The sequence below is a fragment of the Rhinolophus ferrumequinum genome, chromosome 6 (assembly GCF_004115265.2).
Source record: "Rhinolophus ferrumequinum isolate MPI-CBG mRhiFer1 chromosome 6, mRhiFer1_v1.p, whole genome shotgun sequence".
Taxonomy (NCBI): Eukaryota; Metazoa; Chordata; class Mammalia; order Chiroptera; family Rhinolophidae; genus Rhinolophus; species Rhinolophus ferrumequinum.
The window spans coordinates 58,591,649-58,615,977 of record NC_046289.1 but is presented as its reverse complement, the minus strand read 5'-3'; the positions used below and the strand labels follow the sequence as shown (position 1 = coordinate 58,615,977).

The 24,329-nt window shown below is 39.4% G+C and overlaps 1 protein-coding gene across 2 annotated transcripts in view; it reads right to left on the bottom strand.

The window, feature by feature from the left end:
- The window catches only part of FBN1 (fibrillin 1), a 235,070-nt gene that overhangs the window by 20,347 nt on the left and 190,394 nt on the right, over positions 1-24,329 (bottom strand). For both annotated transcript variants that reach the window (XM_033108280.1, XM_033108279.1), the window contains exons 45-54: positions 22,370-22,492; positions 18,456-18,581; positions 16,349-16,465; positions 11,637-11,765; positions 10,887-11,006; positions 8,334-8,459; positions 4,018-4,167; positions 3,574-3,639; positions 3,181-3,297; positions 1,270-1,389 (exon numbers count right to left, since the gene is read on the bottom strand). In XM_033108280.1, coding sequence (XP_032964171.1) covers positions 1,270-1,389; positions 3,181-3,297; positions 3,574-3,639; positions 4,018-4,167; positions 8,334-8,459; positions 10,887-11,006; positions 11,637-11,765; positions 16,349-16,465; positions 18,456-18,581; positions 22,370-22,492 — 1,194 coding nt within the window. The remainder of the gene's footprint in view (positions 1-1,269; positions 1,390-3,180; positions 3,298-3,573; positions 3,640-4,017; positions 4,168-8,333; positions 8,460-10,886; positions 11,007-11,636; positions 11,766-16,348; positions 16,466-18,455; positions 18,582-22,369; positions 22,493-24,329) is intronic.

Here is a 24,329-nt window from a genome sequence, read left to right as displayed (position 1 = left end):
AATTCTGGCTTTGAAGCCTCCAGTTGACCACTTGCTACTCCCAAAGTCACATGGAGTGGGGATCAGTTTTATCCCCTTTAGCCCAGACAACTGCCAAGTCAATTGTTATCAGAAAAGAAGCAGACCCTTCCAACATTGTTAATCACCATGCTTACCCCACATAAAAGAGGCTCCTGTGAAATAACAGTGATCCTTATGCCCAAATAGTGTTCTGAATTATTTTACAACTTACAGAGATACTTAGTTCACACTGATGCCCAGATTAGAGCCTTAAATAGATAGGAATGACTTTACCATTAGTGAATCAAAGTAATTTCTGTAGATTTCATAGCTAAAACCATCAGAATGTGTTTTGGGAGAGCAGGGTTAAAACAGACCATCTTGACTGTCATCTTTCTCTGTAAGGCCATTGATGAGGACTGAGAACCCCAGTGAGGTCCCAGATCATGGTTTAGTCACCGCCTTTAAAGATTCATCAACAACTTCCACAGGGGGTATCAATGGGTCATATCTCTAATGAAGAGCTCACTTTGTTACCAGCTTTACCCTCTACCTTCACCTCCCCTTCATCTTTTCCTGGACCAGTAGTTCTCAGCCAGAGAAAGCATCAGAATCACCTGGAGGGCCCCACTTTTAGAGTTGCTGATTCAGGAGGTCTGGGATGAGGCCTGAAAATCTGCATTTCTAACAAGTTTGCAGGTGATGCTGATGTGGCTGGTCCAGAGACCATCCTGTGAGAACCACTGTTCTAGACACACCCTCCCCTTTCCTTCTTTCCGTACATCCTTCCAAGCTTAGAGCTATCGCTTAGAGCAACCTCTTTTGCTATGATGGCTGCAGGATGTTGGTGGTTACCTCAGTGTGCAGATGTTTCTATAAATTGAAAAGAAAAAAGAAAAAGAAGAGAAGAAAAAGAGTATGGGAGATAAAAAGAAAAAGAAAGAAAAAGAAGGGAAAATGGAAAATAAGAAAGAAGGTAGCAAACAAGAGAGGTATTATATCCAAACATTAGCAGTAGGGAGACACCACCAAGAACTCTGCATAATCTGCAGCATAACTTGGCCATGAGCCACATACAAGTTTTACAGATACTCCCTGCAGAGAGGAGGCCACATACACAGAGAAGAAATGATGGAATGGCCCATCAGGCCCAGGTGTTCTTTATTCTATATACCCTGAGTGGTACTTAATATTAAGAACTATAATCAACCAATGGTTGTTCCCATGATCAGAACATGTAAACAACTATTCTGCATTTAAGGGGCTTACCTTCACAAGTCATCATTGGACCAGGCTCAAATCCCTCCTCACAGGTGCATTCAAAACCTCCAATCACATTCTTACAGGTTCCATTTCCACAAGGATTGCCCACGGAACATTCATCAGTATCTGCAAGTGACCAGGAGTATATTCAAAACACGATGAATTGGGAGAAAATGGGCTTGGGATTCAGATAATACCTTTCATTCCATCAGAGTACTTTCATCTGTAATGTCTTGCTTTATTCTCATTCTGTGCTTGCAAGAAAGGAGTGTATGTGTCTTACTACCACAGGTATGTAGCTGTGAAATTTGACTTGGTAAGTGGCAGTGACAGTGACAGTGACAGTACCTGGGCTTCTAGCCCTTATAGTGCTCTTCTCCATGAGTTTCTCCAGCCTCCCACCTTGTGAAGAAGTAAATCTTCTACTGGAATAGAGGCTCAAGGGGTTAAGACAATGCTTTTTTCGCAAGTCAAAAGTTTTCACTTATTTAAAACTAGAAATACATCTCCAGTTTGGCCTTACATTACATCACTCTCCAAGAAGCCCTAAACATGATGGATTTTTGCCAGATATAAAGTAGAAGACTAAACTTACGCAAAATAAGAGACCAGAGGTTAAGCAAAATTAATACACTGGATAAAATCAAGATTCAAGTAGATTTTGTTGATTCTGTTGAAACCAGATGGTTTACATTAGGAAGAAGAAAGGCTAGAAAGAAATATGTTTAGGGTATGATCTCTCTAAATAACTGTGGAGAGAGAGCAAGTCTTACCAAGGCGGTCTAAAAAATATATTTATGCCGCCATCTGCCTAGAAGCCTCATTCTGAAATATCTCTTGGGGAGAATATCTTCCTTCAGGAAAAGAAATGTGAGAAATAACATTGTGTTTTAGCTATGTAGGGCATAGAAAAGTAATGGACTATCACCAAGGGTTCTGTCTTATGTTGGGTTCTGAAGTCAGAAAGCGAAGACAAGAAAATATGGTAGAGAGACACTGGGTGAAGAGGCTCATTTCTCACGTATGTAGTAACACTGACTGGAGATTTCAAAGAGAACACACTGACCACCTTGCTTTTGTTCTGCTAGGAAATTGCATTTCACTGTCAAGAATATTATATCTCCTTCAAGTTAATAAAAATTATAATATCACTGATTTTTCGAGCTTACAAGGTACTTAGAAATAATTTAGTCCATCTGTATAATATTACAGTCAAAGACATAGAAAGATTAAAGAACTTGCTTAAGCTCCCACAGCCATCACTGTAGCTGAAATCTTCATACCCTGATTCCTTGTATGGAAAGGACACTTTCTAATGTACACAGACAAACCCTTAGCATTTATACCGTTATTATTTCAGGTTTGGATTTCGTAGATAAATAGACAAAATACTTAGATTCAATTTGGAGCTAGTGAGATTAAGAGTTCAAAGTTCAGCCATAGAAGCCATTCTTTGAAATTTCAATAAGAAGGCTAAAACAAGAGGAACTACACTGGGTACACAGCATTGTATTACTATGTGTAATAAAATCTGGATAAATTTTGTATTTTACATATTGAGAGAATGAGATTATGACCATTAAAATTTCTTTTGTATATTTCACAAGCCTTTCATTATAATAGTGTCCTTTTCACTGTGTCTTCAAATGTGCCCAGTGTCTGTCTTCCCCATGAGACTGTAAGGTCCACGCAGGGAAGGACCAGGCTGGCTTGGCTCACTGCTGTAGCCACATTGCCTAGCACAGTTCCTGGCACCCAGTGGGGACTCAGCTCATACTGATAGGTAAATGATACGTGAATGAATGGACAACACTTATTTCTGCCCCACCTTAGTAGGTATCCTTCCTCATGTCAATGCTGAATAGCTTGATTTCTAATTTGTAAAATCCCAGTAGAAGAAACTAATTTATTACTCACCCACACATTCATTCCCTTCCAGAATGTAACCAAAGGGACACTCGCAGCGATAGGAACCATCTGTATTGATGCACTGCCCATGTTTGCAGACATCAGGTTCTTTGCATTCATCCATATCTTAAGAAAACGAGGGAAAAATAGTAAATAACAAGCTATTTTTTAAAACACAGAGGTAAATTATGATTAATTTCAGGTCTAATCAATGAAATATCTATGGCAATACAATATTACAAATACGATACAATAGTACAATTGGTATCTAAATGAAAAGACAAAAAGTAGAGCTTAATTTTTCAAGGAAGATATAGAGAAATAAGAACTACTGGAAAAGGGCAAGGAGGAGGCTCATTGAGAACATTAAGAAAAGCTGAGAATCCAGCGTAGGCCACTTACCAACTGCTGAATCATCAGGTCCCACAATGATCCCACTTCCATAGGGACAGATCTGGCGGAAGGCCTCTGCGGTGGGAAAGCACACTCGTTAATAGACAGGCCAGTGGCAATAACTACAGGCTCCTCCCCAAGCATGGTGTGGTGGCCAAATTGCCACATGCTGCACATGTTGGGAAATGATGAACGAGACAAGCCCAGAAACCAGAGACAGTTAACAAGGCTCCCAGAGCTAGTATGCTTACTACTTGGCAGCTCTGGTTCATAAGGTAATTCAGAAGCAAGTAACTACCTGGCTCCCAAGGTAAAATAATTTTAAAGAACATTTTGATTAGACTTACAATGAAATGAAATTGTCTTATTTTCTTGAAGGCCTTCATTCTCATGTATTTCATGGCCAGTGTGTACCTTGAATGGCCTAAAGGGAAATGAAGATGGGAGACGTACCATCGGGTTCAGTGGGACACAGCTCGCAGGGATCGCCCCAACCTTCTCCCTTCAAGGCACAGCAACATTCCTGTTTGGAGTGATTTCTGGATTTGGGTGATGAACACTTTCCTCCTTCAAACTTCGCATAACAGTAGCTCATTCGCAAATCTGCAGCATAAATTCAAGAGACCCTTCAGTTCTGTCTTACTAAATCATTATTACATAACAGTGAATAAGAAACAATCCATCCTATTTTTTTTTTAAATTGGGGAACAGTGTGTTTCTCCAGGGCCCATCAGCTCCAAGTCGTTGTCCTTCAATCTAGTTGTAGAGGGCGCAGCCCAGCTCCAAGTCCAGTTGCCATTTTCAATCTTTAGTTGCAGGGGACGCAGCCCATGATCCCATGCGGGAATTGAACCAGCAACCGTGTTGTTGAGAGCTCGTGCTCTAACCAACTGAGCCATCTGGCCGCCCCACAATCCATCCTATTAAATGTGTTTCCTTCTCACTACTATAGTAATAATCCTTCAGTGGCTATAATAATAACTGAGCTGAGATCTTTAAAGTCACAGGGAGCTTTTGTAGTGAGATCTGATGAACAAATCTATGTGGCTTTCACGTTAGCCAATTTTCCAAAATAACCTGGTGTGAATAATAAAAACGAACAGTGTTACATGTCAAAACTGACATCATCAGTGACTTTAGGATGGGGACATTCAGAGATGGAATCATTCATGAGATCCCTTCACTGATAGTTCAGCTTACACATGTTCTGGATAACATTGAGCAAGTACACTAGGTTAAGGTAGACCTCCCAGTTCTAGTACTTACTGTGATTCATATCACACTATGCTGTTTATGCTGTGGAACCAAAATAAAACCTCAGATTCTAGGCACAGAGCAAGTAAAGATGTGGCCGTTTTGTGGACTGGCAAGAATACAACACAACGGCCATTCGCTGACGCAGCTACTCGTGCAGGTGCTGTCTACAAAATATGTGTGAGGCTTTCTGCAGGTTTTATATACTCAAGCACACACACAAAAACAGAAGCTTGTTTAGCTCAACAGAGAGAAGGAAGGTAAAGAGGAGGGCAGGGAGATGAGTGGCTGGGAGGGAGAATAATCTTTCTTTCAAAGAACATATTTCTTTAATATTGATTATTTCTTGGTGACTCCAACATGGAATATGGGATCTAGTTCCTACAAAATTCTCCAACATTGCTTGACATAATTTTGGCAACTGACTTTTCCATTTCTTGTAGAGTAAATTGGGTAACTCTAAAAAGTGAGCTCATCCAAGCGCCTGGAGTGTGTTTTCCCTCAAACTTGACTTCCAAAGCCTTGCAAACTCCTCTCTCTGAGTTACCCAGAGCTGAGAATCTGCAGGTTTTAAGGAAATGCTTTCATATCCAGTTTGCACAACTTCGCTTTCTTTATTTCTGATCAGGTCTGCTCCCTCCTGCCACTGGTTTTCAATCTCAAGTCGCAGATCATTAGAGCCACCTACGCATTCCTGTTAAGATAATTTCACCAGCTTTTATTTCAGGAGAAAGGAGATAATGTAAGAATCACTGAGTTGCCAAAGATCATAGCAGGAAAATTTTCATGAATTAAAGTAAAAATATCTATCTGTCTGTCTGTCTGTCTGATTTACCAGGCTCTGGTACGTCAAATTTAGTTGGCTTCCCTACTGAACTTGTTCAACTTTTTCAAGCAACCTTTCCAGATAAATTATGTCCCTAGTTTCGACTCCACTACCACATCTGGTAAGAGCCAGGGCCTCACAGGCACCCTTTGCTCACCTAACTCTTCAGATGGTCAAGAGCAATAAATAAAAGCCAGTCCTTCTCCTGTAGCATGTCTGCCATCCAAATGTCTGCTTTGCTGAGCAGCTTCAAGAGTTAACAAATTGTCATTTCCCGAAGGACATGTTTTGATTTGCTTTATTCTTTAAGTTTATTGTCACATACAACGTTTTGTGTTTATTGGTCCTGTTTTTACTATTTATGCCTACAACTGTCTGAAGATATAGCTTAGCAATTACTCACAAAAATGTCTCAAAAAAATATATAAAACTTAATTCTTTCCTTGTCTTCCAGCTCGTAATGTTTCTTGAAACCTAGACACATGCATGCTCTAATACTGGCCTATTAAAATTCTCATTCTCTCTTTGTTTTATCACAGACCCTGTTCCACACCCCAGCTCTGTCTCCCCAACACCACTCCACCCCCTGAAAAAAAAAATCTAGACATTACATGAAGTTTAGGGTGAGCCTGAGTGACAAATTCCCTTCACTAACCTTCATAAGTGGGAGTGGCTCATTTACATCGGTGACCTTCAGGTGCCAGGATTATCACATTTGTTCCTTCAAAAACATTATCTGTAGTTCCGTGGAATTTTCTCATTTCATGGGCATTAGAAGCCAGACTCCTAATTGTCATCTTATTAGAAAAACCCAGCTCTTAATTTCCGGGCTCCAGAAAAATCTGTGCTCCGTGATAGATTTCCACTTGCTTGTGGTGATTATCTAGAATGGGTTTATAAGTCAAAGGTGTCTTGCATTGACAAAGAGAGCTGTGCTTGCCCGCATACTTTAACTAGGGTTCACTAGGAAGTCTGTTTACCAATCCATCTGCAAAGAACCCTTCCTGATCTTCGAAATTTCATCAGAACTACAACAGCCACTTTCCCTGCTTGCATTCCTCAATTCTGGCTCTGCCTCTTGGAGCTGAGCATGTGTCAGGGCTGCTCACAGCTGGGTCAATTCTTCCTGCAGCTTCCTGCAGCGTTAGCTTGCTCTGTGACAGGCCAGTGCAAATTGAATTAATAGCCTATGAGTTTCCTCTGGACTGCCACATCGGCAGATTCACACCTGGTTTCTCATTGCTTTTTTTCCAAACTCAGGCCAAGCCAAAGGCACACACAAAACGAGAAAGTAAGTATAGTGCCAGGTGGGTACTGGACTAATTGGGGAAATCACTGCATAAATTATATAAATGTCCTACCACTATGCCGTACACCTGAAACTAATATAAAATAATACTGAATGTCAACTGTACCCGAAAAAAAAATTAAAAATAAAAATAAAAAGACATGGTTCTCATCCTTAAAACAAAACAAAACAAAACAAAACAAAACAAGGGGGCGGGAGTTAGAATTTATCTAACAGGTCTGTACCATACAGTGTATCTGCTTGCATCAAGCACCACTCCACCCAACACCCCAAATCCACATAGGCCTCTGATAGCAACCTGTAAGAGCAAACCAACCAGAGAATTCTCAACTCTCCCCTTTCTCACTTTTAAATACTAGGTAACTAAAGGAACATTGTAAAGTAAAAAATCTAATCAATTAGAATAACAAGAGTCTATGAAACTAACAAAGCTTTGTCACATATTCAATAAGATTGCATAGTATTTTTGTTTAAAATGAGAAAATTGAGCTTCCAAGAGTAAATGACTTGCCCTAGGCTAAAGATGGCAGGGCTGAGACTTCAGACCCAATTTCTGGAAACTTAAGTGATATCCATTGCCTCTTATTTGGTAGTATGGAAGCCAAACAACAACAACAATAAAAAGAGCAAGAAAAAAACTGAACAAAACAACAACAAACAACCAAAAAAAGCACTGGGGTGGGGAGAGATACATGTGGTTTTGTGGGCTTTTTTTTTGGTCCTGAATTCATTAAACGAGCTTGTAAAAGTAGATAGACACACAGTTGCATTGTTTAGTAAAACCTAAACAGTTTTCTGGGACACAATATACTGTGTTATGCAATCCCTTTCGATTGTTTTTTTTTTTTTTTTTTTTTTTTTAGTGCACAAGTATTATTCCTGAAAACAGACTAAGGCCCAGCAAGAATCCTGGTCAGTTCAAATGTATTTTTATGTTTTTTAGAAAACTTGAGAGGTAAGGGATGGGCACTATACCCTGGAGGTACATGGCGAATCTGCATTTTTCTGTCTGGAAGTCCAGGTTTGGGTGCGTATTTATCCAGGTTACCTAGTCATTGGCTGAACTTCCCCCTGGCTTTGCCAAATTCAGTGGCTCGTGGCCGCTCCCCCAGTGACTGACCTATCAGCAGCTGTGTTCGTAGGGGAGAGACAGGTTTAAGTGCCAGGACAGTTGTACAAGCAACCATAACTTGATGGATGAGTTTTTAACCTTAAAAGTCAAAATGAACTTTCTGACATATGGGAAACATTAGACCTCTAGGAGAATAAAAACTCGCCGTCATCTCTTTCACAACGCATAAAAGCTTTGCCACGTTTTAAAAATAAAACCACAACAAATAAACAGAGTGATGAAAGTCTAAAGCCTTGAAAAGTACTTACCTTGGCACCTTCTACCAGTGGAGGACAAGGAGAACCCATCTGGACACAGACACTTGAAGCTGCCTTCAGTGTTACTGCATGTACCCAAGGCACAGATTTCTGGCTCTTCAACACACTCATCAATATCTAAAAGAATTACACGTGGCAAACAAAGTCAAAACACAAAGGAGACACCATCAGGTACCAAATACAAAATGTGGAAGTAAAAAGTGCATCCAACTTTTAAAACTCTTCCAGTCATGAAGATATTTTCCTGTATCATAATGTGATGGGTAGACTTCTAGGCTGTGCTGTTTTAAAAAGTAGCTTTGACAGTTCTTGTTAAAATGGAAGATGTAAGTACCTCCCAACTGATGCGATGAGAAACATCTCTCACCCAGACTGAGTTGCTTGGCTAATCAGAAAGTTGGAGTAACTTCATTTCACCCTAAGCTAGGAAAGAAGCAAGAAACTCCAGTCTGACTTCACCACTGCACACTAAACAGAAGCTCTGAAATTTTAAGTGTGGTGATTAACGAGTTGCTCAGGGAGAGATCTATGCCTTTGAACCAAATTTATTTCCCTCCACTCATCTATACTGCTTTTCTCAATACCTTATGCTAGAGCCCTAAAACTATGAAGTTTACAAGGACATGAATACTTATGAAAATAATTCTATGCAGTAGGAACTAAAGACATCACAGAAGAAGAGGCCCAAACTCTCATTTGCAGGTTAATTTTTCTGAAGACGCAAAAATATCTTCCTTATATATGCTATAGTTTTTCTTTCATCATACAGATAAAAGGAATCTGATACACTTACAATTGTGGTACATTTCTTTTAGCATCCTAATACGTCTTAGCTACTGTAAAAGGGTGATTAAGGGTGGTCCAAGGTAGCGTTTGAATGGCTTGGGTAACCGTATGCCGTAGTTTTCCAGGAAAGTCCTAGTCTTATGTCTGTTAACCTGGCCTCATTATTAATGGAACCCTCCTCAAAATTGTCTTTGGTTTGGTCAAAAAATTACATGATCACCCTACTTATGGAAAAAGAGTAGCCACTATTTCCACAGATTTACCCATCTTTTCCCCTGACCTTCAGCAGGAATTTGTAGTGAAAAAGAGGTAACTCTTCATTCTCAGCCATGCTCTTTTTATGGAAATGTTTTTTTGTTTTCAATAAAACACATATCTCTTGTATCTTGGGGCTTTTTATTTTCATGTTTGTGTAAAGAGTTCTACCCACACCAAAATTTGCAATACACAACTTTATTCCCACAAGGTCCAACTAAAGGGAAGTTAGAAAATTAACTTCTTTATCTTCACTTGACATTGTAAATAGCACCTGATAGATATTCTAGAAATGTGCAATGCAAAGTGATTATCTTACTGTATAATGTAAAACCAGCCTCTTCATTACTTCATGTTATTACATTGCATTTATAATTACATCATGGTTCCTGTGGTTTATTAACAAATCTGAACTGCTGATGATGATTGAGTTGCTCCATTTCCACACTCTCTCCACTGTAACATCCAACCTTTTCTTAAAAGGAAAGCCAACTTTTGTAAAAATGCTCAAACATTTCTTTTTGCTTGCTGTTTTTGTTGTTGTTAGGTTCTTTCTCTTATAGTAGAAATTAACCTTGAAATGCTGACTTCTTAACTGTGGGGAACAAAGATTGTAGCATGGGCACGATCTACATTGTAGCATTGACTATTCACAAAGGTGTTTTCTTTCTATACATTTCCATGCTGTTCGTTCTAAAAGAATTTTGCGTTAATCATGGAGTGAATAAAGCTGATCTTTAATAAAAGTAAAATAACATGTTTAATAATTTGCATTTAGGCTTAATTTTGATTATATGTTTTCATTTAGAATATTATCATTTGACTGTGATTTAAATTGGATAAATAATAAAACTTATCATTGATGACATTACAAGTGGAGAAAGTTATTACTAATCATGGATTAGATGCAGTCCTGTTTAAAGGTGGGAGCATGGACTAGGTGAGTTCTTAAGATCCTTTCAACCCAAGTTCCTTATGAAGTTCTGGCAATTAATGGCCTTCATTTAATGCAATGACATATGTATTAAGGAAGGGAGTACTATAAAATTTGCTGAGAATATATTTGTAGGACCACACTTCCGCCTTTGTATAGGTCAACACAACATAGATAAATTATATAGCCATATGCATCCAACCTTGAATGTGGTCACCTAAAGATTTTAACGGGAATCAGAAAGCTATTTTTAGTTGCAACCTATAAGCACTTAAAGACATGTAATCCAGGGTTTTTTACAAGCTGCATAGAAGCACACTGAAAAAGAGTCAGGATCATATGACCCCTCTCCCCCCATATGCACAGAGCACATTAACATCATCAGGGAGTAGCATGAGAATTAGATGTTCTTGTCTTTCCATTTAAGTATGAGACCACAAACACACCCTCTGCCCTTGGATTTGGTTTTGACAAAGAATTCCAAAATGAAGACACCATCACAAAAGCTTTGACTTTGATAATGCCAGTGCAGAAACCAATACTGTTTCCAAATATTGTAGCCCTCCTACCTTCACACTTGTCATTTTGTAGACTGTATCCAGGTGGACAAATGCATCTGTAAGACCCATCCAAGTTCTGACAGGTGCCTGGTGCACATTTTCCGGGTTCTAGAACACATTCGTTGATATCTGCGAAAAAAAGAGACAATGAAGGAAGAGGTTTCCACAGGCCTGATTTCCAGCAAGTAATTCAAATTCAAAGAAACTGGAATACAATCAAAGAAACACAGAAAACAAATTAAAGTCCACAAAACTCTACCATGAACAATTAATGACTGAACAAAAATAAATTTTATCAGCTTTCAGAAGTGTGCAATATAGTGACCATATTTTATTTGACCTCCTACAAATTAAATGTTTCCAGAAGAGTGTAGCATGTGACAAGTCAATGGGTACAAAGATCTTTGAGAGCAGCCAAAAAATTATATAAGAGCTTACTACAAATGCATTGTGAAGAAAAATTATAAGAAAGGGAATTACAATTGTTTATAGAATAATTTAATTGTATAACTCTTAAGTTTAACAGTTTAACTGTTCTCTGTGAGTACAATGATTTAATTTTAAAAGATAAGGGGGGAAACATGGTGTGCGTGTGTGTGTGTGTGTGTGTGTGTATGTGTGTTGCAGAATTACTGTAATTGTACTCTGATATTTTTTGTCCTCCAGGCTTCCAGAAGGAAAGACTGTGAGAGATACTGCACAGCTCTTTGAGCGGTCTTCGGGGTGTTCTTTGGAGGGTCTTACTGAGGCAGTACTCACCCACACAGGTTCTCCCATCTGGAGCCACCTCATAGCCTTCATTGCACTGACACTGGAAGGACCCCACTGTATTGATGCACTGGCCATTTCTGCAAAGGTTCCCATTTCCAGTTGCACATTCATCAACATCTGCCAAAAAAATATCATTTGATATATTCCAAAGAAAACATCATAATCCCAGTAATGATCAAAACTTCTAAAGGGAAAAATTCTGGTTCTGAATTTCAGTGACCTTTGCTGGTTCAGCAAAGCATAAGAAATCCCAATGAAAATCTAGCTTGGAATAATAGACCTGGCTTTAAGTACCTATCAAAACCTAATATATTACACAATTATATTAATCAGAGATTGATAATTTATATTAGAATTTTATGAGTTTACCTTAATCTTCCTTTAGGTTTAATTTTTAAAGGTGAAAACTGAATTACTAATCACAATGCAGCTGAAGGCATTAAATACTCCCATAATTAGAATTATATAAAATTAGTTTCAAAAACAATACAAAATTCAGTTCATTACCCTCACTTACATGCTACATGAATAATGTAGCATGTTTTATACATAGATTTTAACAGATTCAATAATTTACCTCTTTTAAGACAGGCTGTAGAGAAACAACTAGACAAGTCGTTCCACATTATTCATGAATTATATAATTTCTACACAAAGAATCACTTTTGTATATTTTAAAATGTAATCAAATCCATTTATTTAATTCACAGCATAGTAGACATAAAAATTATAGCTGCTAATAAGCATTTAAAAAAGTAATACATGTACTTACATTTAATGCATGTTTTGACATTTAAGCAACACAATCTGTTTGACAAGTCTTTTAACAAATTGTCATGAATAAGATGGCATATATAAAGAGAAAATAGCCAGCGACAGATCCAGTCAAGATGATGGAGTAGGTAAACATTGTGCTTATGTCCCGTCACGACCACATCAAAATTACAACTAAACTACAGAACAACCATCATTGAGAGTCACCTGAAGTCTAGCTGAACCAAAGCCTTACAACTAAGAAGCCAACTTGAGACTGGTAGGAGGGGCAGAGAGACGGAATGGGCTGGTCCCATATATGCACATGACCATTAATAATCGGGATGGACATCTCAGCTGTGGAGGTCCACTCTGTGCCCAGCCCCCAGACGAATGAGGGGACCCAGCCCCAATACAGGCTCCCTGTAGGGTTTCACTGCCAGGGAGAGAAGTCCCCATAACTTCTGGCTGTGAGAACCAGTGGAGATTGTGGCTGAGTGAGATGAGGGTGGCTGGAGTCCCAGGTGTTCCTCCTAAAGGGACTGTGCACAGACTTACTTGCTGATGGACTCACTTGCTCTAAGCTCCAGCGCTGGGACAGCAGCTCAAAGACACCAGGGACATAAGTATGGGGAGGAAATGAATTGTCTGCCTGCAGGACAAGGGCTGGAGGGCCAGCTTTCTCCCACATGGAAGAGCTGGTGGAAGCTATTGTTTCTTTGTTGAGCCCTCGCCCCTCCTGGTGTGCAGATGCAGGCAATCACTATGTCCATCAACCTGGCTAACACTGTTTATTCACCCTGATTCCCTGAGACTCTGCCCCACCCATCTTTCAGGCCCACCCAAGCCGTTCCAAGTGGCTTTTCCATATAAATGACATGCCTTGATTCATGTTGTGGACTTTTCTAAAATTTCTCAAAGGTTCACAAAACCCAAGCAAGCAGCATCTGACTTCGATGTGTCCTGTACCTCTGGCTGAACAGCCCTGGCACTAGCAACAGCCAGCCTTGGCTTGAAGCTTGGCTTCATGAGGCACCTCCAAGCCCAGTGTGGGCAGCAGCCATCTGCGGATTGCTTTGTGGCTCATGTCAGGTGGTCCCAGGCAGGGTACAGGCTGTGGCTAAACTTGGACTATGGTGGGGCCCCTCCCAGGAAGCACCGGGAATGGCAGGCCCAGTGGCCAGCTACGGACTCACCTGGAGCATTACCTGGCGGCCTCCAGGGATGACACACTCGAAGGGCACAATGGGCAGACACCAGAGCCCTGCTAAAGTGATTTCTGCTCTGTCATCTCCTGCACAACAGCTTGTCCATTGTAGTCATGGCCAGACCTCACAACTAATCAGCCCAAGGATCAATCCTTCCCACTAATGTGCAGATTGCAACCAAGGCTCAATTACAACAGGAGGGCACACACAACCCATGCAAAGGGCACACCTGGAGTACCCAGCTGAGGTGACCAGGAAGATTGTGCCACTGAGACCCACAGCACATCTACTACACAAGGCGACTCTACTAAGATTGGGAGATACAGCAGACCTACCGAATACACAGAAACAAACACAGGGAGGTAGCCAAAATGGGGAGACAAAGAAACATGTCCCAAATTAAAGAACAGAACAAAGCTCCAGACAAACAATTAAACAAAATGGAGAGAAGCAGTCTACCAGATGCAGAGTTCCAAACACTGGTTATAAGGATGCTCAATGATCTCAGGGAGAACTTCAATGAAGAGACAGGAAACATAAAAATGGAGATAGAATACATAAGAAAGAACCAGTCAGAAATAAAGACTACAATAACTGAAATGAAGAATACATTAAAGGGAATCAACAGTAGATTAGGTGAAGCAAAGGATTGAATCAGCAATTTAGAAAATAAGGTAGCAGAAAACACCCAATCGGAACAGCAAAAATAAAAAATAAAAAAATGAGGATAGTTTAAGGGGCCTCGGGAACAACATCAAGTATACCAACATTTGCATCATAGGGGTACCAGAAAGAGAAGAGAGAGAGCAAGGAATTGAAAACCTGTGTGAAGAAGTAACGACTGAAAACTTCCCTAACCTGACAAAGGAAATAAATATACAAGTTCAAGAAGCACAGAGAGTCCCAAACAACATGAACCCAAAGAGGCCCACACCAAGATGCATCATGATTAAAATGCCAAAGGTCAAAGACAAAGAAAGAATCTTAAAAGCAGCAAGAGAAAGCAGTTAGTTCCCTACAAGGGAGCTCCCATAAGACTTCCAGCTGACTTCGCAACAGAAACATTGCAGGCCAGAGGGGATTGGCAGGAAATAGTCAAAGAGAGGAAATCAAAGGCCTACAAACAAGATTACTCTACCCAGCAAAGCCATCATTTAGAATCAAAGAACAGATAAAAAGCTTCCCAGACAAGAAAAAGCTAAAGGAGATCACCAGCACCAAACCAGAATTACAAGAAATCTTGTTTAAGAGAAATTAAAAGATAAAAAATACGAATAATAAAATAGCAATAACTACACATCTACCAGCAATTACTTTCAATGTAACTGGATTAAATGCTCCAATCAAAACATAGGGTGGCTGAATAGATAAGAAAATAAGACCCTTGCGTACGTTACCTACAAGAGATTCACTTCAGATCAAAACACACACACAGACTGAAAGTAAAGAGATGGGAAAAAGATATTTCATGAAAATGGAAAAAACAACAACCAAAAAAGTTGTGGTAGCAATACTTATTATACCAGATAAATAGACTTTGAAATAAAAGTTATAACAAGAGACAAAGAAGGACCCCGTAATCCCACTTCAGGGTATTTATATGGAGAAACCTAAAACACTATTTAGAGGGTTTGTGTTCATACATATATTCATTGTTGCATTGTTTACACAGTTATTGTTGCATGGCCAAGATGTGGAGGCAGCCTGGGTGTCAGTCGATGGATGAATGGATAAAGAGGAAGTGGTACATATATACAATGGAATATTGCTCTGCCAGGGAAGGGAATGGGTTCTTGCCATCTGTGGTGGCATGGATGGACCTGGAGTATATTGTGCTGAATGGAGTATGTCAGACAGATGCACTGTGATTTTGCTTATATGTGGACTCTAAAGAACAAAATAAACAAACAAAACAGAAACAAACTCATAGATACAGAGAACATTTTGATGGTTGCCAGATGGGTGGGGGGTGGGAGGTGGGTGAAAAAGGGGAAGGGATTAAGAAGTACAAATTGGTTGTTACAAAGTAGTTATGGGGATGTAGGGTAGAGCATAAGGAATATAGTCAATAGTATTGTAATAACTATGTATGGTGTCCGATGAGTACTAAATTTATCGTGGTGATAGACCGGAGGTCGGTTGGGGGCAGGTTGAAAAAGCTGGAGGCATTAAGAAGTACAAATTGGTAGCTACAAAACACTCTTGGGGAACGTAAAGTAAAGCATAGAGAATATAGTTAATAATATGGTAATAACCATGTATAGTGCCGGAGGGTACTAGACTCATCAGGGGGATCACTTCTTAAATTATATAAATGTCTAACCACTGTGCTGTACACCTGAAACCAATATAAAATAATACTGAATGTCAACTGTAATTGAAAAATTAAAAAGGAGGGGAGAGGACGGAGGGGAGTGAGAGGCTCAAATTTCCAGGTGTGGGACGGACAGGTCATGACGATGTGGTGTACGGCTTGGGGAGTATAGTGAATAATATTGTGATAGCACAGTACAGTGTTGGATAGTTGCTAGAGTTACCATGGTGATCACTTCTTTAGGTAAATGGGTGTCGAATAACTATTGTGTATACCGGAAACTAATATATAATATTTTATGTTAGCTATATTTTCATAAAAATCTTTAAAAAAAAGATAGCCAGCACGTTAGAGATGATGCCTGTAACAAAGAACACATATAAAACTGTCTTCCTTTGCTGTCAGTGACTATTTTGCACACTCACCTATACAGTCATTGTTGTGAGAAAGGATGAAACCATGATTGCAGCGGCAGTTGAAGGAACCAATTGTGTTCCGGCAAGTTCCATTCCCACAGGCGTCTCTTTCACATTCATTTATGTCTAGTGGGAGCAACGGACATACAAAAACATAATTATTAACAGAAGAAGAGGTTGTATACTTCTGGGGTTAAAGGGCAGTTTAGAGTTCACAAAGTATCATATATAGGCTGAAAACTTCTTGATGTTGGTATTAGTTCCAGCAGTGGCAGCTCCCTGTGAGAAACCAGCAAAAGGAAAGGTTCTAAACCTTGGGAGCAAATCATTTCCTTGATTGGCATGTGAAAGGAGGCAAGCTAAGGATATGGGAACTGGACAAGAATTATTTTATTCTATTTACTTCTAGAATTCTCCACCCTCGCCACTTTTCTCAAATATTTTCACTTGCAAATGGAAAATTCTGTGCGCATCTGGGTCTTGATTTGCTGCCACCTTTGGCAAACTTCAGCCTTTAAGATTCTCACTCCAGTTTACCAAAAAGCAGTGAGACGCCTGATATTACCCTGAAATCAGCAACACAATAAATGAGCTTTCTAAATCACCTGACAGTTTAGATATCTGTTCCTTTTTCCCAGCCCACCCCCTAACTCACCACCACACCCACCAAGATAAGAGTGACTTATCTCACTCTCCTCGACTATCCCAGTGTGATGGCATCTAATTTGACTCTTCTCATACACTCCTGCACGCTTGTTTGTCTTTTTATTGGTCTATGACTTTTCTCATTGACTATTTTGGAAAGCTACTCAGCATCTTACATGTCTTTGCATCTCACCACAGCAGTTAACATCCTTTTTTATAAAGAGTAGGTGTACATTATAATAAAGAGGAAATAAGAAATTAAAATGAAAGAAAGTTGATACTGCTGGTTTGAGAATTAAAGCAGAACAAGGAGGGCTAGGACAAAAGGAGGGAGAGGGAGCAGAAGGTAACACCTCAGGTAATAAAACGTAGTGTTCAGAGCATTTTCTTTCCTTTCAAATTCTGGACATGAAGATGAATTACCTGTGGTCCTAAATCAGGAAGCTACTGCTAACCCCAGAGTGACTCCAATGTGTGTGTCTGTGGTGGAAGAGTGCATCTGATGAGTCACCCTGCCAGCAATCAAGAGCTTCTGCCTTGATTCATTTTTAGCCAAGCTAAGGTAGAGCAAGTTCTTTGGTAGGGAGGTGTAGATACTTCAGGTGAAAGAGAGAGAAAGAAATGTGGGCAGCGTTACATTAATATGCAGGGCTTAGTTCCCCAGTGATGAGGAGAGCTGATTATACTCCTTTAATTTAAAATTTGTTATCTGCTATGAAGTCAAAACTTTACGAGAATGTGCCTGAATGGATACATCCAATTACAGCCAAAGGCAAGCACTTTAAACATTACTCTTAATCGTTCTTTTTCCAGCTGTGAAACTGATTCATGTTCATCAAGACCCCAGAAGACTTAATGGATGTTGAAAAAGTAGAAATAAAAAGGAGATAAAGAGAGAAAATGATTACATATTTGAAGTTTATTCTAAGTCAAGATCCTGAGTCAGTACTGAAACCAAAGAAGAGATTTGAAATCTTGATTTTTTTTCCTCTAGAAAAATGTTTTTGTTTGTTTGTTTGTTTGTTTGTTTTGCCTTTGTAGGATCTGTAAATTTGCCTTTGAGGATCTGGTACAAACTAAGACCTTCTCAAAAAATGCTCATACTCAAACACTCAAAAGCTGCACTCTGTTCTAGTAAGGTAAACACACATAAATATTATAAAAGAATAATAGGCTGTTAACATTAATAAAAAGTAATTTTTTATCTAGATATCTTTCTAAGTTTATCCCTTAGTCCAAAGTTTTTTTGAACTGACAGCCAAATGAATATCAAGGAAGGGGTTTATTGTGTTCAGATTGCCAAAGATTAAATACCAAGGGATGTTAATGCTGCATGTCTGCTAGTGGTTTTATTTTATAAATAGCAAAATGACTACCGAAAGGTTTGGTATTAAACGTTGTATACATTGAGATGCAAACGAATATTTCAATAGGATATGAAGAAAAATTGAAATGATAATCACATACTCACCCAAACACATGGTTTGATCAGCATTTGTTTTAAAACCAGTGTGGCAAATGCAATAAAAGCTTCCGACTGTGTCAATACACTGTCCATGGCTGCATATGTTGGGAATTTCTTGACATTCATTGCGATCTGTAGATAAAAAGCATCTTAAATATCTTAAGTGGAAGATGAGAAGACAAAATTGAATTGAATAACTTACTTCTAAGTATTGCTCTCAGGATTAATCCTAGCTCTAAACTAAGCCAATAAAACAGATGCTGGCATTATATTTCTTTTTGCTTCAAAATTGGTTAAAACTCACTCTCATTTACTGGGCATATCCAGAGTATGTTAACAATACACGAGAAAATGAAAAACAGGGGCAGTATCCAAAAAATGTTCTGAAACATGAGAAAACTTAGAAGTAGAATGGGGAATAAAAATCCAAGATGGGAAATAATCTGTTTTGATTATTTGTCTAAAAGCAGCATCACAGACGGGGGAATTAATTGAAGTATTTTATCTAGTCAAGATTTGGTGCCTCAAATCATTGGCCCTTCACAGCTTCCTTTGGAAATTTATATCAAAGTCAAACAAATCCCACTGCTGACATCGGCTTTCTTGGTGGACAACCTACACCGTCCCTGTTCAAGTTTTACCTCACTGTTTCGTCTTACTCCTATACCCTTTGGTTCTATTTTAACCAAGTCTTCATGTCTATACGTGGCTCCTTTTAGCGGTTGACAATCCTAGTATTTCTTTCTTGTTATTCATATTTACTCAAAGGAAAGCTCTGCCATCTTACTTCTGCTAGTCTTTAAGCTCTAAATTAAGTTTATCATCAACTGCATCTTTGTTGTTCTCCTGAAATCTGATGATCTGTGGGGCAAAATTTATTGCATGAATCCACGAACAACACAATTACATGCCGACTTATGTTTCTAAGTTTTTAAAGCTCTCGAGATTCTCTGTTTAGGGCAAATGTAACTTGAAAAACACTGATTCATCTTGATTTTCCCATTGTCACAAAAGAAAGCAACTAGCAGACTGCCACCTTGGGTGTAGAAGCTGGAGAGCATGGCAGGCCCCTGCTCTCAGCTCAATAATCCCAACATGCTGCTTGCCTGCCCTGTCTACTGAGAAGACAGCAACTGGGAATGGGCGTTTTCTGCTACACAGAGCAGTCGTTTTCTGCTACCATGTCAGAAGAGAAGATATTTCCTCCATTTCATGTGCTCAGGTAGCCATTTTTACAATCACTTCCTTCAAATATACAGAAGAGTTACAGTTGTGATGAATCACCATACTGTTTAAAAATCTCAAGTGAAGTTGAGTATATCATTAAGAGGGGAAATTGGAGCTACCGCTAACCTATGCAGAAATGCCAGTTAACAAATTAAGGTTATTCCCATTCGAGAAAATGGATTTAAAAAAAGCAAACTGTTCCTTAGGATAGGGAGATGAAATGTATTTCCATTGCCAAGCTCTGTGAAGGAAGTTAATTTTGAGGAAGGATGTCTCAGGGTCTACCATAGTTGCCCAACCCTTAGGTGCCCTCAGGTAGTACTGGATCTGAGAGGATGCAGGAGACCAGGTCTGTCTCTGGGGCACACACGAAATATAGAGTATTAAGGATCTTCTTAGGAATGGATCCCCAATTAGGATTTTGTCTTTCCTACATTGCTTATTTCGTGATGGTTTTAAGAAAATGAACTATGTAGTACTTTGAGGTTTTATTGGTGAAATGGAAAGTTACAAGTCTAGAGAATTTAATTGTGAAGCTCAATTTGTCTTGAGAAGAGAAAACTAGGTTTCTACAAGCGTCACAATTTGAATTCCAAGGAGATTATGTCTGAGGTTGAGATAGGAGGTTTAAACAGGGTATTGGGGGAAATAACCCGCCAGTGAGTGGAAAGAGAGGAGACCCGTGAGTAAATGGTTGGGAAGAACCTGTCTCTTGTCTTTAGCTGGGTGGAGATTTCCAAAGGGGGCTGCATTTGCTCGGACTATACACCTCCTAAGATCAGAGAAGCATTCTGGGCTTCCATAACTAATTGTTCTCTCAGCAACAGTGTGGGTAATACACCTAGTTGTGATTTGGGGTTTGAAATGATGCACTTATGAATTGAAATAAAAATCTTATGATGAAAAAAAAAATTTAGTTCTTTATCTTAAACACAGGAAGAGAGCAGTATTTTGCAATATGTCTGAGAAATGTCATGTAAACAACAGCATTTAAAGACATTTTAAGAGATTTTTAAAGTAAGATATAAATGAAGACATTTCTAGAGTGAAGTCTTCAACCCTAGAGGCTGAATATTAGTTGTAAAACTCAAGTATGTTCCCTTTTCTTCTGAGGAGTTCAATGAATGAGGGCAATTGAGCTTTGACTACAAGCAACACTCACAGCACTTATCGCTGGTTAACGCCTGATGAGTTTTATTTATATTAATGTTCTGCAAGAAAATATGACAGGGCATAAGTCCCAGCAGGCCCTGGCTGGACATGCTGTCTTGATGCATAAATAACTTCTTGCCCGAACGTGAAATGGTGTGAAATGACATGTTCTATATTATCAGCAATTCTTTATTTTGATTGGAATTATTTCACCCCGTTTCAAAGAAATATAAATTAAGAGCAAAATGCAGGGAAGTGGTGTCAATGCCAAGTTTCACTAGGGTATTGTGGCTCATATCAGAGTCGTCCCCACTTTTCCTGTCCTTTTTTTTTTTTTAATACATGGACAACAACAGCTCTGTTGACAAAATGCTAAACACTTGCACATGTTCCTTTAAGCTCAACAAAACAAGTCTTGATTCTCAAAGTGAGTTTTTGTTCTGCTATTACACCCTCTTCCCACCAAGGTCTCATAAAACAATGCAAAATACCCTACAGAGAGCAGTGCACTTCCTACCACTTAGTCACGGGTAGGCAAGGAAATCCAAGGAAAATCTGACCATGTTCCCTTGTGTTGTTTCATTCACAAATGCATAAAATATCCAGGAAACTCCCTGTGAAACGAACCATAAGCAAAATAACATTCTTCCTGACCTTTTTGCTAAATATATAATGATTTATAATTATTCTACATGAAAATCATTCTGAGATATTATTTTGCTTCTAGGCTGAAACACCAGTGTTTTAATTTTAATACTACTGGCTACAAGGAGCCATTAGATAATTGATAACTTTACCATCAATTTAAGTTGGTAACACATTCATCCTCCTTACTTCTACCACATCCTTGACAAAAATGAACAATTAAAAAAAAAATCTAACCTCTAGGGGACAGTTTCTCATTTTACTATAGGTGACTTGCAGCTAATAAAAGGCTGTTAATGTTTGCTGCCCTCTGTGAATGATCTTTTATCTGTAAGAAATTTAGGAGGAAGAGTGATGTTGCTGGTTCTTTTTGTTCGTTTTTTGAAGATTAATATGGCACAGCTCAGAGAGTTTCACTGTCTAGATTTGGGGGGTGTGGCTGGGATGGTGACAACCTCACCTGTCAAAGGGGGAATTACATGAAATAATAAAAAAAAGTATTTGGTCCTGAATATTGGTTAGGGAAGTGTGTGTGTGTGTGTGTGTGTGTGTGTGTGTGTGTGTGCGCGCTCACACGCAAAGATGTGTGCAGGTACACGTGTCTGTGTGTGTATATTTGTGGATGTGGCTGTTTGCAGCAGGAGAGCAGAGAGGCAAATATGAAATCTATGTATGTATATGATTTATTTCTTGTTTTGAAAACAAGAGGGAAAAAGCTAAGAGTTTAGACATTGCAATTGTTTTCTTTTATCTTGGTTTAGTTACTAGAACTCAGCAGTCTAAGTGTTAAGTTATGCGTTCTGCACCCTGGCCATCTCAAAAGAAATCCAGGTATCTGAAGCTTGATGGAGATAAGCCACTGGGTGGGCACATCCAGCCAATAGTGAACGACATACCATTGCACTGCCCCGTGGAAGTGAAGCGGTAGCCAGGCTTGCAGTCACAGCGGTAGCTGCCAGCAGTGTTGATGCATTCGGCATTGCGCTGGCACACTGGACCGTTTTGACACTCATCAATATCTACAAGCAGAAGATAATTTTATTAGAGGAGAGAACAGAATCTGGTGCCAAGTTGATGAAGCCTCTCACATAAAATAAATTCATATATTCTTATTTTGATTGGTTCTATTGAACGAAGGATGACTGAAAAGGCATTTTCTAATTTTCTACTTCACTAATATTTTCATAAATGGGAGTATTTTATTTATGACCACATAGGGACTCTAGTGATGCTCATATCTAAAAAAAAGTCATAAAATTCAGCTGCTATGATCAGGACTTCATATGGACGTAGACTAATGTCCTAGGAAATTTTGTATTTGCTCAAAGCCCCAGAGTTTTATGACTCGATCAGGTTGCTTTTGTGTGGAAGGCTGAAAGATCGGGAGAGCACAGCATCTCAAACCTTAGTGTGCATATGAACTACTTGGAATCTTGTGGAAAGGCAGATTCTGACTGAGCATGTCTGGGGAATGGCCTGAGATTCTGCATTTCCAATAAGCTACCAGGTGATGCTGGTGCTCCTGGCCCACAGACAGCACTTGGAGCTGCAGGGTTGTAGAGGCTCCTGCTTAAATTATTGCCACTTGGCAGGCAAATCAAGAAAACTTAAAATGAGAGGTTGCACATAAAACTGAAAACAACCAATTATCAAAGAAAAGGATAAAATGGATATTGTGTGTTTTAAAGCTTTGACTATGCTCACAGGGTTGTGTGTGTATATATATATATATATATATATATACATATATGTATATATATATACACACACACACATATATGTGTATATACATATACATACATCTATACATGCAGTCTATATATATATAAGCTAAGTGCTATATATGTATACATATATATAACACTTAGTTTAAATTTATGTAACTGTAATTATGTAGTTCAAATTCTGTAGTAAAGGTAATTAAATTATAATTTAAATTCGTAGCATCGCAAAAAATTACTATACAGTCCAGGCTATACCACAAGGCAAAATACATGTTCCCTGCTCCTGCTCCAGTGGAATAATCTAATTTACTGCAAATGTAGTAAAGGGAATAGCCTGTAACACTGGTGGGAGTCCGCCCTCAGCACTAGCACTAGGCTTTACAATCTAAATTGGCTCAGCTAAAGAAGTTCCCACAAGGGGGCGGCAAATGCATCACCCTATGCCTCCTAGGTTCGGGCTTTGTGGTGGGAAAAATGTCAGGACTACTGTCAGGGGGAGTTTTCTGTCTAATCTGTGTGTGGGGGTGCCTCTTGTATAGCAGATACAAACGCAGACATGCGCTTGCCTCGCCTTACAATAGGCTCAGCAGCAAGCCCCACCTTATCCACTACGTCTGCCCTGCTCTTACTTAAGGGTTTACAGAAATAGAGAGTAGCTTGTGTCCTTGGAGAAGCCAAATGGCATCACAGACAAGCATTTCTGTAATGCATCAGATGTCTGACATCCGATAGTATGCATACTTGGGAAGAGCAGATGCATGGATGCTCCCTCTAAATCACTTCTGGAATTCATTCCAACCTCTGTTGCCGAGGCATGTACTAAATCAACCTTCATTTTCTGAATCTGAGAGCCAAGAGGGCGCTGGGAAACAGCTGACCCTGGATTAAACACTCACCCCGAAGGTGGATTTCCTGTGAAAGGGAAACCAAAAGTTGGAGATCACTCTGTGATCTCAACATCCACTGCCTGCTGCTCTGACAAAAAAGTGCCTCACGTTGGTACAGCTGTAGCTTTCCAACCTCACGTGTACAGCAGGGTCTAGGTTGGTTTGGTGGTCGTGGGTGGCCTATGGGTCTATGGGTCCTGGCCAAGGGCTGCTGCTGCTTCAGCAAATAGAAGAGCCAAAGAGGC